Source organism: Xenopus laevis, chromosome 6L, assembly GCF_017654675.1.
Source record: "Xenopus laevis strain J_2021 chromosome 6L, Xenopus_laevis_v10.1, whole genome shotgun sequence".
Lineage (NCBI taxonomy): Eukaryota > Metazoa > Chordata > Amphibia > Anura > Pipidae > Xenopus > Xenopus laevis.
Genome location: NC_054381.1, coordinates 112,574,895 through 112,590,805, shown reverse-complemented (window position 1 = coordinate 112,590,805; position 15,911 = coordinate 112,574,895). Strand labels below are relative to the sequence as shown.

The following is a 15,911-nucleotide window of genomic DNA, read 5'->3' as shown; positions in this document are numbered from 1 at the left end:
ATCTTACATACAATACTTGAACATGCCAGATTTAGTACTCACATTCTCTTGAGCATTTTGTGTTCTTAGAAATAATTCATAATGGTGTATTCACCTGCTTAAGAACCCCTATGCACCTCACATAGGTATGTTGTAAAAAATAACATTGTGTCATTGTATTACCTCTTGGAAGTATTTGACACTGGAATGCTTACACATTGGCTTATGCAAGATTCTAGTTTATGTTTAACCAGGCTACTAGCAGTCACACAGTGTCTTGTAATAGCAAAAGCTGCAGCGCATAGCAGGGACTGTTGAAAGGCATTGCATTTATTCATTTCTGTAGGGCAGAGGTTTTTCAGACATTCAAGATCTCTATTCATTATTCTACATGTTGTTGGGCAACCCTAAGTTTCTAGCAAGGTTGGAGATCCATACAATATTATCTTTAATTTGTTTTTCACTGATGATTTATCTTCATGCTATTTAGAGTTGATTGATAATTTGTTTATGCAGTTTACTCCAGTTCAGTATTAATAATTTCAATATTATAACTGTTAAAAGAATCCTGGAATATTCAGAGAAGACAATCAATCCATGAGAAATGGTATTGCTGCAAAGTCTCATCTCATTATTCTTCTTGCTAAGTTTGCCATTTATTTGACACCACTTTTTTTTACAATTCTTGCAGGGTAAACAATGTATATATATATATATATATATATATATATATATATATATATATATATATATATACACATATATATACATATTCCGTAGGGTGGCACACAACTTTAATTATTTACTACCTTGGTGCACAGTAAAAAAGTGTATACAGCATTCAATGCTGTATATGCACTTAACAATACAACATTGTTTGCTTGTTTCACCAAAATTCACCAAAATTCCCAGTGTTGCTGGTCTTTTTGAATGCTTTATTGATTTTATATATATATATAAATATACACTTTCAGATTTTAAGAAAGAAGTAAGGAAATTATTATTTGCTTACAACCCACCCATTATTAAATAATGATGTTGCAATAGGTGCTTTTTTAAGTGATTAGGGCATATTGATTTAGGAATATGCTTTAATTGATCTCACTCGAGTCTCATTGACCAAAGGTTTGGAATATATATGACACAACAGAATGAGTGGCATGGACAGCGCAAAGATTCCATGAAATTATTCCCCAAAAGTAGAATGAAATAAGTTCGCTCTTCTACAACAATGACTCTTCCGAGTCAAGAACGATGAAGTTAGAGTCCATTCTCTATGTTATAAAAAAATTATATTTTTTAATAACCAGTTTCATGTCAAACATAGGTGAATATTTTACCCATAAAATGCAGTCTAATAACACATTGCTATCTTAAAATCTCTTAGTCCAGCTGTTAAAATAAGCACACATTAACCAGTATTAAATTCTCAGATAATGAATAACCCATGGCATAGTACAGATTATTATGTTTCAGAGTCTTACTGGTCAGCTAGAATTTCAAAATCAAATGAAAAGAAACTTCCTGGAAAAAGTTGCAATAAAAATAAATCCACATTCCATTGTGAGAACGAACCTATAGAACCCGTGCGGACAATTAACATATAACGATATGTAGATTTACTGTAATGATGCAAATACTGAAATGTGATTTAATCCATTCTTCTTGTTGCATCCAGCAGATCACTCATACAACCCGCAAGAAAGGTGTTTAGTCTCAGACACATTAAAATGTAAATAACGACTGGTCAGTGCTGAGAATAAGCCATAAACCCCTCGATGGATACAGCCTAATTTTTATTTTTTTAATTTCTTCAAATGAATGACTACAGTGACCTTTCATTTTGGTAAGTTTCTTTTTAACTTTTAGCATGTTATACAAACATGAGTGATTTTAGTATGTTCTACAAACGTGAGTGATTTAGTAAATGCTAGAAGCTCTGAATGAACTATTAATGTTAAAACAATATAATGGTGCTTACAATGTGATATTTGTGCCTGAAGCACTGGGAAAGTGATTTATTTAAGGCTAAAAGAGCTGGCACAAAAATCAAATTCTTCCTTCTGATAACAAGGTTTGTTGTTCTCCAAAACTGAAATATGGACATTGTGTTAAAAGCATTGTGGTGTATCTTTTATCAACTGAGTCAAAGCACCACGTAGTTTGGGATTTGGCATGCCACAATACTGCATGCCCTTGCTAGCAGCTATGATAATTGATTTGGCAGGAAATTTACTGAAATCATATCATAGATATAGCCAATAATGGCCAAACAAAACTGACATTATTGATCCTCATTAACAATCTGGTTTGCCATGACAGCTCATAACTTAAGGTAACTTACCTGATAGCAGATTCCAGTAAATAACGTGAGGTTGAAATCCTGAATGGAAAGTAAGTTCACCTGTCTAGTGAGATTAAAGTTCTGTTTGCTAAGGTGTTTTATTGTGTTCAAGGGAGCTTGTATTGAGAATGCTGGTAACATAAACAACTTGCTAGCTGTAACTGCAGCTGTAGTGGGAATAAACATGGTGAAGGTATAATAAAGGGGAGAAGTGATAATCCTCCACAGCATTCTTCAAAAACTACCCTGAAAGCACCTCCTAGATAAGTGGTTCCATGAAAGATTTCTCTTCTCTCTTGTCTAGATATGCAACTTTATTTAAAAAAAATGAAAACGGAATAAAAGCTTCATCTCATGGAATAACACTTTCCAAATATAATAGATAAAAAATTATGAAATATTCAAGTTACCCTTCACTAACTTCATCTCAGCAATCTGTCTCTCTACATGCATCTTTGTGTCAGAGTCGATGATTTTAAAAGACAGTTAGCTCTAATGCGTTGTCTATCAAAAATGAGCACATGCCATTGTATTTAACCTAATTGTGAATCAAAATCTAACTCAGACTCCTGCATCAAGAGAGACAGATTGTTGATAGGGGGATACTAAGAAGATACTATTATTATTCTATTAAAGGAAATATTTCAGAAATGAGACAGAATTTTTATATTATTATTATATAGAGAACATTTTATTTCTGTGATATAAAGTTCAACTACAGCCAGGGCTATATTTAGGTCGGGTGCCACCCTAAGCACTGGACCTTAAAGCACCCCCAACGCAACAACCTATTCAGTTACTTAGGCACCTGAGGGCCACCCCCAAAAAGCTGCTTCCGTAGGCACAGGCCCCCGGGTGCCTATATATATATAAACCCCTGACTACAGTCTTGCAGGTTGTAAGTAGACCTCCAAGGGATTTGTATGACTCCTAGCATGTGACTGGTCTCCATTAACTAAAATAATTTCAATATTATTTAGCCCCAGAGATGGAATATGTTAGATCACTGGGCCACTATATGTAAAGGAATGGCCAGCACTGCTGTAGAATGATAGTGCACCACAACTCCTCCTATGACATGCTTTAAGGACTCTTGAGGAACATAATTTCTCCATCAGCCTGCCATCCTGTGGTGTATCAATTAACAAGTCTCCCTGCAGGAAGTAAGTCCTTGTCCATTTTTATGGAGCAATAAATACACAAAGGATTTAATGATTGTTCCTAAATACAGGGGAAATTTTTACCTGACTTAAATATCAGAATATGCAGAGCAGCTTTATTCACCCCTGGCTGCCATACAATGGCCTCATTAAAAGGTTTTTATATGCTTTTATATTTATGGATGTGCTGTTTGATGTGAAATATCTGCAATATTTGCATAATCGCACCCTTTTGATTTTTATTGAATAGTATTGCGTTGACAGCCACACACAAAGATACTTTATGGGCTTGTAAATTCAAACATAAGGAGCTTGTAAAAATGTAATAAACATAGACATTTGAAATGACCCTGCTAAAAGCTCCGCAAATTCCAAGCTGTTCCAAGTTTCATTTTTATATCTTAGCAAAAATCCATAAAATAAATGTTTACACGTAAACAGTTTAAATAAAATGATAAGAGACAAGCCCATATTTTTCTACCCAGCAGAACAGATCTGTTTGCCTGAAGGTCTCTTCCACCCATTACAGAAAAAAAAAATGAAATATCTGATCAAGTGACAGCCTAGAAAATTCATGGGATCATTCTCATGATGAAAGGACTAAAATGTGATTTACTACATTAAATAGCTTAGAGTAGAGAGAAAAAAAGAGGCAGATTAGCCAAACAAATGTTGTTACTAATGCTTGTTTTGGCAGATTTCCCCATCCTCTTGAAATAAGAAAGTCCTTATAAAGATTGGCGTTGATGTGCCATAATACTTTGATCAAAGTATGTGTATTTCAGCAGCTGTCATTGAAAATGTTACCCAGTTTCCCTAAAGGTGAAACACACAGTTTGGGGGCTATTTATCAAAGTCGGAATTTATCTCAATATATTCTGAAAAAAAACTCCGACCAAATCCGCACAGGTTTTTTGGGCTTATTTATTAATACACTTTCCAGAAAATTTTGTTTGCGGGAAAAAAAGAAAATCTGATTTTCACGTTTTTTCCAGATTTTTCACCCGAAAACTCTGAATTTTGCCCGAAAACTTTGGGCTATAGCCAATGACCCAGTGCAAATCAAAGAATCATTGGGACTTCTCCCATTGACTTATATGCAACCTCGACAGGTCTGAGATGCTGGATTTTCAGATTTTGACTTTTCCATCCTCGGGGTTTAATAAATTCTGAAAAATTTGTGATTTTTTTAAAACTCCGATTTGTAGAAAAAAAATCACGTATTTTTCATGATTTTTGCATTCGGAGTTTAGAAAATATCCCCCTTTGTGTAGGTACATGTAGGAGTAATAAACTTCCATCAGATTTTTAAGAAATAGGAAAGAATGTGAGATAAAAAAGTGCATTGTCATGAGACTGGGAAACCTGTTACCTCACGTGAAAAAATAAATGCAATCATCAAAAAGCATATATTTTTGAATGTATATTTTATCAGAATTGTAAAGGAGCATTAAGGAATGAAAACAAACTGAATCCAGTTTTACAATATTGTGCAAAGGGCCATGCATGATCAAAGATAACCACAGGTCAAACATATTTGCGTCACAATAAACTCCACCCAAGCCTGGGATGTCAGGATTTTTAATCCGGTGCTTGAAGCAGACCATAGTGTTAGAAGGTGCAGATGAGCCTTGCCCTTAGGGTGGGCAGTAACGTCATGGCCCCGTTGTGGCCTGTGTCTCCTGAAAGTCCCTAACGTGTATGTCTTAAGGGTTATTCACCTTCCAAACACTTTTTTCAGTTCAGTTATTTTCAGATTGTTCCCCAGAAATAAAGACTTTTTTCAATTACTTTCTATTATTTATGTTTTACTGTTTTTCCAAAATCTAAGTTTAAAGTTTAATGTCGTGTCTCTGGTGTTTCAGTCTGGCAGCTCAATAAGCTGTTACAATTTTGCAACATTTAGTTGATCCATTTCTCAGCAGCATCTCTGGAGTATTAGCAACTATTGTATCAATTCTAACAGCTGTCTGTAATGAAACCCAGAGATTCTGCTCAGCAGGGACAAAGATAAGAAATGTATCAACTAAATGTATCAATTTAGAACAGTTCACAGGGTCGGCGACCCCCCCTTCCCAGAGCTGCTTTAGAAGGTGAAAAATTACACTTTACACTAAGGGGGTTATTTACTAAACTCGGAATGCAAAAATCACGAAAAATGTGTGACTTTTTCTTATAAAAACAGACTTTTAAAAAAATCACGAATTTTTCAGAATTTAATAAACCCCGAGGATGGAAAAGTCTGAATCAGAAAATCCGGCATCTCAGACCTGTCAAGGTGGCATATAAGTCAATGGGAGAAGTCCCAATGATTTTTTGATGTGTGCTGGTTTTGCAATACCCCCGAAGTTTTCACAGTTTTCCAAAAAAATTTGAAAATCTTGAAAACCAGATAAAAAAATAGTGAAAATCTGATTTTTTTTCCCGGGAAAATATAATAATAAATAAGTGTAAAAACCCCGAGCGGATTTGATCGGAGTTTGTAGCAGAAAATATTGAGATTAATTCGGACTTAATATTAGATGACACATAGAAAATAGAAAGTAATTGGAAAAAGTCATTATGTCTGGTGATCTTTCTGAAAACAACTAGTTGTTTGAAGGTGAACATCCCCTTTAATAAAGTGCAAGGGGCCTATATGCCTGCCGCCCCCACCTGCCCCTCCCAAAGGGCTAGTCCCTTTTCAACAGAAGGCAGTATGCAAAGTACAAAAAAAACAGGCATATCATACAAATTTTGTCTGCATAGTATGTAATACCAAATACCTATACCTAATCTATGCATTAATGTAATCTTATACAGATTTGGCTGTAGAGAAAGAAATCTGATGTTTCATCTCAATTTGTATTGGAGATTTCTTTTTTGAGAGGTTTTCTTTTCATTTAGGTCTGTGTGGTTAGATATTGTCATTTAAAGAGGATCTCCAACCAATAACTAGAGTGCAAAGTGCAAAAAAGGGTGCAATCCACCATACATTTACATTTACACTTTGACCCTACCTTGTAGGTAGATGAATTACTAAAGATCTCTGCGAATTTTTCTACCGGAATGGCAGAAATCACTTGTGACTATTTATATCAGCAACATGTGTGCAAAGATCAATTTTTTGTAGGCATGTCTTCATTTACGTTTTACAAGAGATGGGAGTGCCTTTAAAGCATCACACTATAGCATCACATTTGTTTCCTTTCCTCACTCTGGAAGTTTGACTGAGGGCAATGAAGTGACCCATACCTTGCCACTGGCAACCATGGGAATTGCCACAGGTAAAACATATAAATAGTATGAAATTGGCATCTGTGATTTTGCAAAAAAGCACCCCATGTACCATCACCCTTAAGGGTTTAGGCCAGTTAAAAAGACACAAAATGAAGGGAGCTCAGGTGGGTACAGGGTGTTAAAGAGCCCTTCCCTTACATATACCCTATTGCAGGCAGTAATGACAGGGCTGCCTTGTGTCTTTCAGTGCTGTGTGCTGCACTCCAACTGGATTTTTGATCCCCTGCGAGGTTCAGAGCACAGCAAAGCCTTCGTAAATGAGTGCAAAGCAAAGTGATCTTGCGTCTCTGAGGCTAATACCACACAGGGCTGATTCTAGGCTAGCGGAAAGACGCAGACAGAATTGCACTTATTAAAATGGTATAAATGACCCTCCTGTGTTTGCAGAACCTTCTGAACCACTTAACCAACAAATTAGTTTCTGACCAACATAGTGGCTGAAACTCAGTGCTATAGAACTTACTGGGGGTTATTTATAAACACTGGGCAAATTTGCACCTGGGCAGTAACCCATAGCAACCAATCAGATGATTGCTTTCAGTGTTCACCCTACAGCTGGCTGAAAAAAAGCTAATCACTGATTGGTTGCTATGGGTTACTGCCCAGGTGCAAATTTGCCCAGTGTTTATAAATAACCCCCAGTGTTTTCAGAACTTTCTAAACCACTTATTGTACCTAAAGGATTACCCATTGACTTCTTTTGTATCTCTCAGAAATAGCTTTGAGCAGATCCAGGCTGTTCAGAGACAGTAAAGTTAAGAGGCTTATTAGCATCACCACACCATAGTAACTATATCCCTTGCATGAATGTAAACAATACAGATGGTCCTTACAATATGCCGATTATGTTGTTTTCAAAATCCGCTGGGTTTTATTGTATTTGTTGCTCAGCAAAACCAGGGCACCCCCAATTCTGAGAGATGCTTAGTCCATGGTTCATTTTGTGAAGCCCAAACAGCGTTCTTCCATTTTTATTGCTTTTTTGATCACAGGGGGTCACTGTTCATTGTAGTTTCAGTATAATATGATTTTATGTGTACAGCATAGATGATAGGTTATTTTACACCTGGTTGAATGTATACAATATGCAGATATCCATTTAAGTACACATCCACACTGGAGTTCTAGAAAAAAAAGAACCCTATTGGCATGCATTTACATGCCTGTCTACTGGCTCTACTTACTGTCTGGTCAAGGCAAGACAGTGATGTGCATTGTACATGTACATCCTTCACAACTATACAAATGTTTGATAGCACTAGTGAGTGCAAGTAGGCAGAACCGTTTGGTTTGTGCCATTTTAATGAGTGCAATTCTGCCTGTCGTTGTCCTTAGTCATTGTAAATGAATCATTTAGTCTTCCCCCTCTTTCCTTTATAAGCCAGCTCTCTTGCAAATAAAGGAAATCAGCTTTCTGTAATGAAGCGCAGAGGCAGCAGTTAATGTAAATAAATGGTAAATGAGAAGTCTCAGCTGCAGAGCCTTTTCTTTCTTGCTGATGAGCTCAGAATGTAACTTTTTGATGAGGTGTTCAATCTTCATTAGGAAAGTATAGGCACCTGTAAGTGCTTGTGGAGCTTGAACATGTATACATCAAGAGAAAAAGGACTGTTTTCTTTCTTGAAAAACTATATTGATAAATGTTAATATAGTGCATGTCTATTGAAATACTTGCAATATAGATGCAGGCATCTTGGTTTAATGTACCTGTGTTCCCCTGTGTGGCCAGCACCAATTTTATGCAGTTTTGCTTCCCCTTGATGTTCATTTTTGACAGTAGGAATTATATTAGGTTCAGGAAGGTATCTATCTCTACAGCAGGTTGACCCTGTCAGATTATTAAAGGGACATTGCATTGTAAACAAAAAGTCTGCGCCGTCTACCTTGACATAGCTTTTATTATGGGGCTACATTTGTCACCTCTCAGTTTCCATAGCAGAGCTACAGCTATGGACCATCGAGTAAACATAAAGATGAGTAAATTTCCCTACCCTGCTACCATTGTATGGTCCAAGTGATATCCCTACATCTGACCATGGAACACCTGAAGCAAGGGGCCCGGGAATGGCAGAGCATGGAAGTCCCTTGGACAGGGCCGCATTTAGCAGTAGCAAATTGTCACATTGCTCTTGCACTTGGCATAAATGTCTGTTTTCACAAGACTATTTTCCAATTGGGCAGGAGGTTCATGATTATAGATTCTGCATCCTGTCTAATCAGAGAGCATTTTTTGTTGAGTGCATTGTGAGCATTGTTGAAAGGTGTAGATGAAAATATGGTAAAAATACCCCCCCCCCCCTAATTATTGCCCTGCCTATGGCCCCATTAAATCTTAATCTGGTTCTGCATGCATACATAATCTTATGATATACTGTATGTTCCACTGGCTGCAAATGCAAGGAAGAGCATACAATGACTTCCCAAATGGAGTTGATGAAGCATTTTTATCATTTATTGGACTTCCTGAATGAGATCCTGTACTTTATTGCTGTAAGGTATGACTTCAGCATTGTTAAGACGCCCATTGTTAAAATACCCTAAAATATAATTTACTGTCAAAATAGATAGACAGATGAGAACTTCAAATCAATTTTCTCAGACACCTTCATTTTTCACGGAAGTATCACATTTAGCCTAATTTTGTCTGTCAGTAAATTTACTGAAAGTTGGCAACACTGATAGAAGTACCTTGAAAACTTGTCGGCTTAGAGGAAATCTTTTAGATAGAATGCTGGCAGCCTTCCACTTATGTCATTCTTTAAACCTGTTACATGCTCTATTAAGTTTGTAGGTGTCAATTAAGATGGAAAATTCAGTTATGGTGGCACAATGTTTGGTGCAATCGTTAAGCTACCACCACCTCTGCATCAGCTGCAAATTGCACCCTTACAGATGCAATTATTTTGGAATTATGGGAAAATTGTTGCCTTGTGAGGAAATACAAAGGTTGTGGGAGCACTCCTAAGTAAAAATGTATTAAAGTATAAGGGAAGTGCTACTGACTTGGCCAAATTCAGTGCACATTCCCGGGGCCTGTCTAAGTAATTCAGTATATATGCAAGTGCATGTATTCACTAAGACAGGGGTTTTAGTTTCAAAGTTATGATCATAAAGTTGATAAGCCACCATACCACGTCAAGGTAAACCCCACGCGGTGGTCCCTAGCTTGTTTAACTCTGGTCATAGTATGAAGGATCTTGTGCCTCTCTGCATGCAGGGGTGCACCGCCAATGAGGCGAGTTGAGAAACTCGCCTCAGATGGCAACGCCGGAGAGGTATCCAGGGGCGGCAAAAAGCAGCTCCTGGTACCTTTAAGAGCCGAATTTCCAGTTTTTAAACTTGGCTTTACTATTGCGAGAGATCGCAATTGCACTCTTCGCATTAGTGTTCCTGCCGGCGAAGGGGGGCGGCATTGAAGGAACTACCTCAGCGGCGCTTTAATTAGAATCGGCGATGTCTGCATGGTAGCATTAATTGAAGTAAATGTCTGCTGAACCTTGGTTTCAGTCTGAAGGCTAGATCCTCCCCCGCCACTAGATTTTAGGCTTTTAAGAGAGAGTGATCGCAATACTTCATTGTGACACAGGCTGTCCTTGCTAGCTATCCTAGCTAAATCTCAGTCCTAAAGCGAGCTTCTCACAATCACTATCTCTCTGTGTATTCCTAGCAAGGGTCTGGTACCCACCTGGTCTAACTCAGTATTGTCTGTCTCGCCTGCAGATGGTGTTAGACCAAAGAATAAGTGCCTCAGCAAGGCATGACCTATATAGGCTTCTGCAGAGAAATTCCCCTCCAGCCATATGCTGCATATTGCCATAACAATTTACATTAAAGTGGACCTGTCGCCCCTACATAAAAAGCTGTATAATAAAAGCCCTTTTCGATTAAACATGAAATCCAAATTCTTTTTTTTATTAAAGTATTACATAACTGTTGTAGACGCATTTAAAAATCTCAGCCTTAGGCATAGAGGCGGAGCAGGCAATTACTTTCACTTTCCATTTAGCACTTACTAGATGTCACTACTCTCCCCACATTCCCCCGTTCTCTTCACCATGTTATTGAGTAACAAGTGCATGGGGATGGAGTCAGGTCCTCCATTCTGGTGCACAACCAAGATTTTGAGATGATGCAAGGCTTGAATTAATAACAGTGTCCACAAAATGGCGCCTGCCTGATTGCTATAATTACGAGTTCCCAGACAGAGCGAAACAAGATTCAAATAATTTATGTAGTGTAATTAAAGTTTATTTTGCTTGACTAATGTCATAAAACAGTATTTGCGATAATTCTTTTGGGCGACAGGTCCCCTTTAATAAAATAAAACACATTTTACCTCCTTACACTCCTGTTCATGGAAAATAGTTTTTATACATTCTTTGTTAAATGGACTGTTACTAATATTGCACCAGTGCAGTTACCCATAGCAATTAGTTATTAAAATATCAAAATAAGCTACTGATTGATTTGCTATGAGCAAGTTGACTAGTGAAAATTAGCGCCCATGTTTTGTTAAATTAGTCCTGTGTCCACTGCTCAGGAGTGAAGGCAATACATTGCCCTTTAAAAGCACAAATACTCAACCTCATTTACCAACATGCAACACATAGCAACCAATCACTGACTCACTGAATCACTCTTTTCAGTAAGTTGCAATGTAGAACAATGAAGGCAAATTTTTGATTTGTTGCCATATGTTACTGACCAGTTGCAATTGCCATTTGTCCAGTGTTGGTAAATAAGCCTGACCCACAGCTGGAGAATACAGCAAAGCTCAATGGGGGCTTCAAAATATTGTTGTACAAAATAAAAAAAAAATGGACGGAGAAGAACTTGATAAATGTATTCAGTTTAGAATTGCAAAATGTAAATTAATGAGAAAATCAGGTTTGAACCTTTATTGTTTTTGTGTGAAATGACGTGTAACCAGGGAGAAACAACATACATAGGACTTGGGAAATGGGCAGGCTACCTGCTTTAATGGTGATAAGATGCTTGATATCACTGCAAGCAGCCTTGATCAGAGGTACCAACACTCAGGCCACTCAGATATTTATTTGCCTTATCATAGATGGCTAAGTCTAAATAGTCAGTAATTTAAGGATTTGTCCTCATCTCATTTTTATCATGAAGGCAGTTGTATGAGTATAGCATGAGGCATGTAAATACCCTCTATTTTCAGAAGGCTTTACACTGCATGGTCTTACAGGATAACACCGAAATCCTGTGTTATTTGTATCTACTGCCTTAAAGGAAAACTAAAGCTTGAAAATAAATGTGGCTAAAAATACCACATTTTATATACTGAACTTATTGCACCAGCCTAAATTTTCAGCTTGTCAATAGCAGCAATGATCCAGGACTTCAAACTTGTCACAGGGGGTCACCATCTTGGAAAGTGTCAGTGGTCTCTGAGCAGCCGTTGAGAAGCAAAACTTAGGGGTTGTCGCAAATTATCAATTAGAAAGTGAGGTTGGTCTGTAATATATGATGCCACAGGGCTGATTATTAAATTCTGATGCTAGTTGCACTGGTTGCAATGGTCTTCTGCCTACCCCTTGTCCAGGTTGTTGTGCTCCCTCTGTTACTTCCGCCTCCCTCCCCTCTCCTCCCCTCCACTCTGTCATTTACCCCTCCCATCCTCTGTCACTCTCACCTACCTCCCCACCTCCCCTGCTTTTCCCCTCCCCTCCGCTGCTCTCTCCTCTCTTCCCTTCCATCCCTGCTCTTATGGTGCAGGAGCACACTTTGGCGCACACACAATGGATGGCGAAACACGGTGGCCAGCCGGGTTGCGTAGGGCGCACAGTCTGCTTGCCTTGGCCTGGTGCCGTGTACCCAAGCACTAAAACTGCCAAGCTAGAGCATGCTGGCCAGTAAAGAAGCACAAGTAGGAGCAATAATGTTGCGTATGCTGTTTTTAATGGGATACCTGGAAATCAAAATTATCATTTTGACAATCCAGTGGGGCAACAGCAAAAATTTCTTTTACAACTCCCATTTCTTTTACAACTCCCCCAGCCTGGGCTGAAGCCTCTCTGCGATCGGTGTGATTCCAGAGATTCCTTGCCCTGACTTTTCCTCCAGGGTGTGTTTTATTTTTCAGGTACCTGATTATCTAATAACAGACCTTGAGCCTTTTACTCTCACTGAAACCTTTGTAAAAACATTTTATTATAGCATAGCTTTGGGTACCCATTCTGTTATAGTATGAGAAATATAACTAATAAATCTTGCCAATTAAAAAAAGGCCTTATGCTATCTCGTTTACCACTAAGATTGACAGAAGTCAAGTATGATTAGGAATGGTTGTGATTGATACATTTAATTGTATAATTATTCTTTTCATGGTGTCTAGGGAAAGTATTATGGTAATGTGCTATATCTACCGCTGTCCCGCAACTCCTCTTTCACTGCAATGGTGGTACTGGTACTCCGTCGAGCTGGCATGGTCCCATAGCAACAATAGTAAATTCACGGATCCGCACACACTATTATCTGCAGTCAGGGACGTAGCCCCTCTTTTTATTATATCACCAGTAAGATCAATGTTGGGGTTGTTAATCGGGGGGTTGTTAATTATTTATCATAATTTTGTTCTCCCTAGGGGGCAAATTCACTAACCTGCGGAAATTCGCCAGCGACGGCTTCGCTTACATTGCCACACTTCCCCAGGTGAAAATTCGCCACAACAATGCTAATTCACTAAAATGCGAAGTTGCGTCCAGGGCGCCGAACAATGGCGAAGTTTCGCTAGCGTTAATTCGGAAGGCAAAGCGAAGTTGCGCTAGCGTTGGCTAGTTTGCATACAGCGGGAAGTTAAATTTCATTGGACGTATATGTTGCAGCAAATACATTACACTACACAAGCCCAGGGAACCTTAATAAAAGAAAATAAAGTTGTTATAATGAGTTCCTCAAAAAAAAAATTTAAGATTTTTCCAGGTCCAAAAAACCTCTGGCGACTTTTCAGTTTTTCAGGGTGGTGGGCTGCAAAAGAACATAAATTTTTTTTAGGCTATCCGACTTCCCCCCCTACATTTCCTAACATATGGCATATAAACTATACACTGGGATCATGTGTAGGGCATTATAACAACTCTATTTCATTTTAATAAGTTCCCTGGGCCGTATGCAAATTAGCCAACGCTAGCGCAACTTCGATTTGCTTGTTGAATTAACGTTAACGAAACTTCACCATCTGCGCCCTGGACACAACTTCGCATTTTTGTGAATTAGCGTTTTCCTGGTGAATTTTCGCCTGGTGAAGTGTGGCGATGTGAGCGAAGCCGTCGCTGGCGAATTTCTGCAGGTTAGTGAATGTGCCCACAGTCTATCTCCTTCGCTAGTGAATTTACGTCAGCGCCCGTTAGTAAATTGGCAAAGTCCCAAAATGACTGGGATATTAGGGGCTTGCTTGTGACGCTGTAAGGCTCTGGGATAGCAACAATGTTGTTAGTGGCAGGGGTGAGAAATATATCATTATTTGAATTTCAATATATCATTATTTATTACTATATTTTTGAAGCTATCTTGCACAGTTTATGCCCTTCTAATCAGTTCAAGTTACTGTGATTACCATTTATGAAATGTACAAATTTCATGCAGCTAATGCCTTCTAATAAAAATAATGACCAAAATACATAAACTTGCCACATACCCCAGTATACTGAATGATTTGACTTGTAATAATCCAAATGGTAGGATAAAATCACAAAGTGTGGCCCCAAGAAATGCTGGTCAGGCAGACTGCAGAGTGACCTGATGGCTGAGCATTTGCTGCGGTGCAGAGTTCACAAAGTCACAGTAAGAAAGAATAATAAAAGGCATATAGATGTGACCAGCAAATCTCCAGGAAGACAATGTTATCAGCTGTTCAGCATAATCAGATGGCGTCAATCACACTCTAACACAACTATAGAAAGTATCCACTTAGCTATTGCTGTATCCATCTCCTGACTTCCTTTTGGGTTCAGCAACTACAAAATACAACAGTTTGTAAGTGTTCATTAACTACAACTCCCATCATTCCCTTGTTGTGATCATCTAGCTGAATGGTTAACAAATTAGACAAAAAAATGCTTTCTGGATCAGAGCCTGGCAAGAAGGTACAGGTGCCCAAGGCAAGGGCACCACTCACCCACCCCTTACCACTATCCACGGTGTAACTATACCCACATCTGGGTGAAGGACGTGCAGCTGCCCCCCCCGCATCCCCATCAGATACAATGTTAACACTGGATTCACATGCACATGAGGCTCTGGCGGGCTGTGAGGGAGTTAGGGCCCTGGTGCAAACGCACTCCTGGTAGTTCCGCCGCTGCCAAGAGAGGCAGCTTTAGGGGGTGGCCCTGCCTTGGGTGCCTATATGGGGGTAGGGTTACCTGGACCTCAGCACACAATGCATTACATCACTTCCACACATACACAGTAAGTCACTTCTGTACTGCAAATTAATTGATGGGGTAAGCTGAGGTCTGGTGCTTAAGGTGGCACCGAACCAAAATAGGGCATTGCCGCTACCCAATTATCTTCTCACTGCACTCGCCCACCCTTCCACTCTATACAATGCTGGGTGTGCAATACTCAGGGCCAGAGCTATAGAAGGCAGCCGAGGCATGTGTCTAATGCCCAAGAATCCCCCCTCCCCAGCAGCAGCCTAGACACATGCATTCTGCTCTTAGTTGTGGCTCTGGATTACCTGATCATAGAAGGTTAGCTGGATGGTATATCTGGCACATTGCTGTGCTCCCTTATACTGAACAAATGCACATAGTGATGAGCATAATTGGACAGGGTAAGGGGATGGGGGTTGATAGTCTCACCCACCCCCAAACTACTAGCCCAAGAACAAAGAATGTCAGGTTTGAGCTAGCCAGGGAGTGTGAAATAAAGGAGGACATGTGGGGGCTGCAACACTGTTTGGTCCATGGTTAATTGCCATTCTTCCCATATTTTTGTATTTATCGGGTGCAAGTTGTGCCAGCTTGTATGCCACAGGTGCAAATCTTAAACTGGCCAATTTTAAACTGCTAAACAACTGGTGGAAAAAAATCATAAACTGTTGGCAAAAAAATTGGCAATTTGTTATTTTTTTTCTGCTCGTTGTATAATACACCAGTTGTGTAAATAAGTCCTCCTTCGAGTTT

The 15,911-nt window shown here is 38.9% G+C and overlaps 1 protein-coding gene across 1 annotated transcript in view; it reads left to right on the top strand.

Annotated features, from left to right (window-relative positions):
- The window catches only part of arhgap28.L (Rho GTPase activating protein 28 L homeolog), a 126,731-nt gene that overhangs the window by 14,243 nt on the left and 96,577 nt on the right, over nt 1-15,911 (top strand). The window contains exon 2 of the mRNA XM_041566382.1: nt 1,661-1,825. Coding sequence (XP_041422316.1) covers nt 1,797-1,825 — 29 coding nt within the window. The 5' untranslated portion in view covers nt 1,661-1,796. The remainder of the gene's footprint in view (nt 1-1,660; nt 1,826-15,911) is intronic.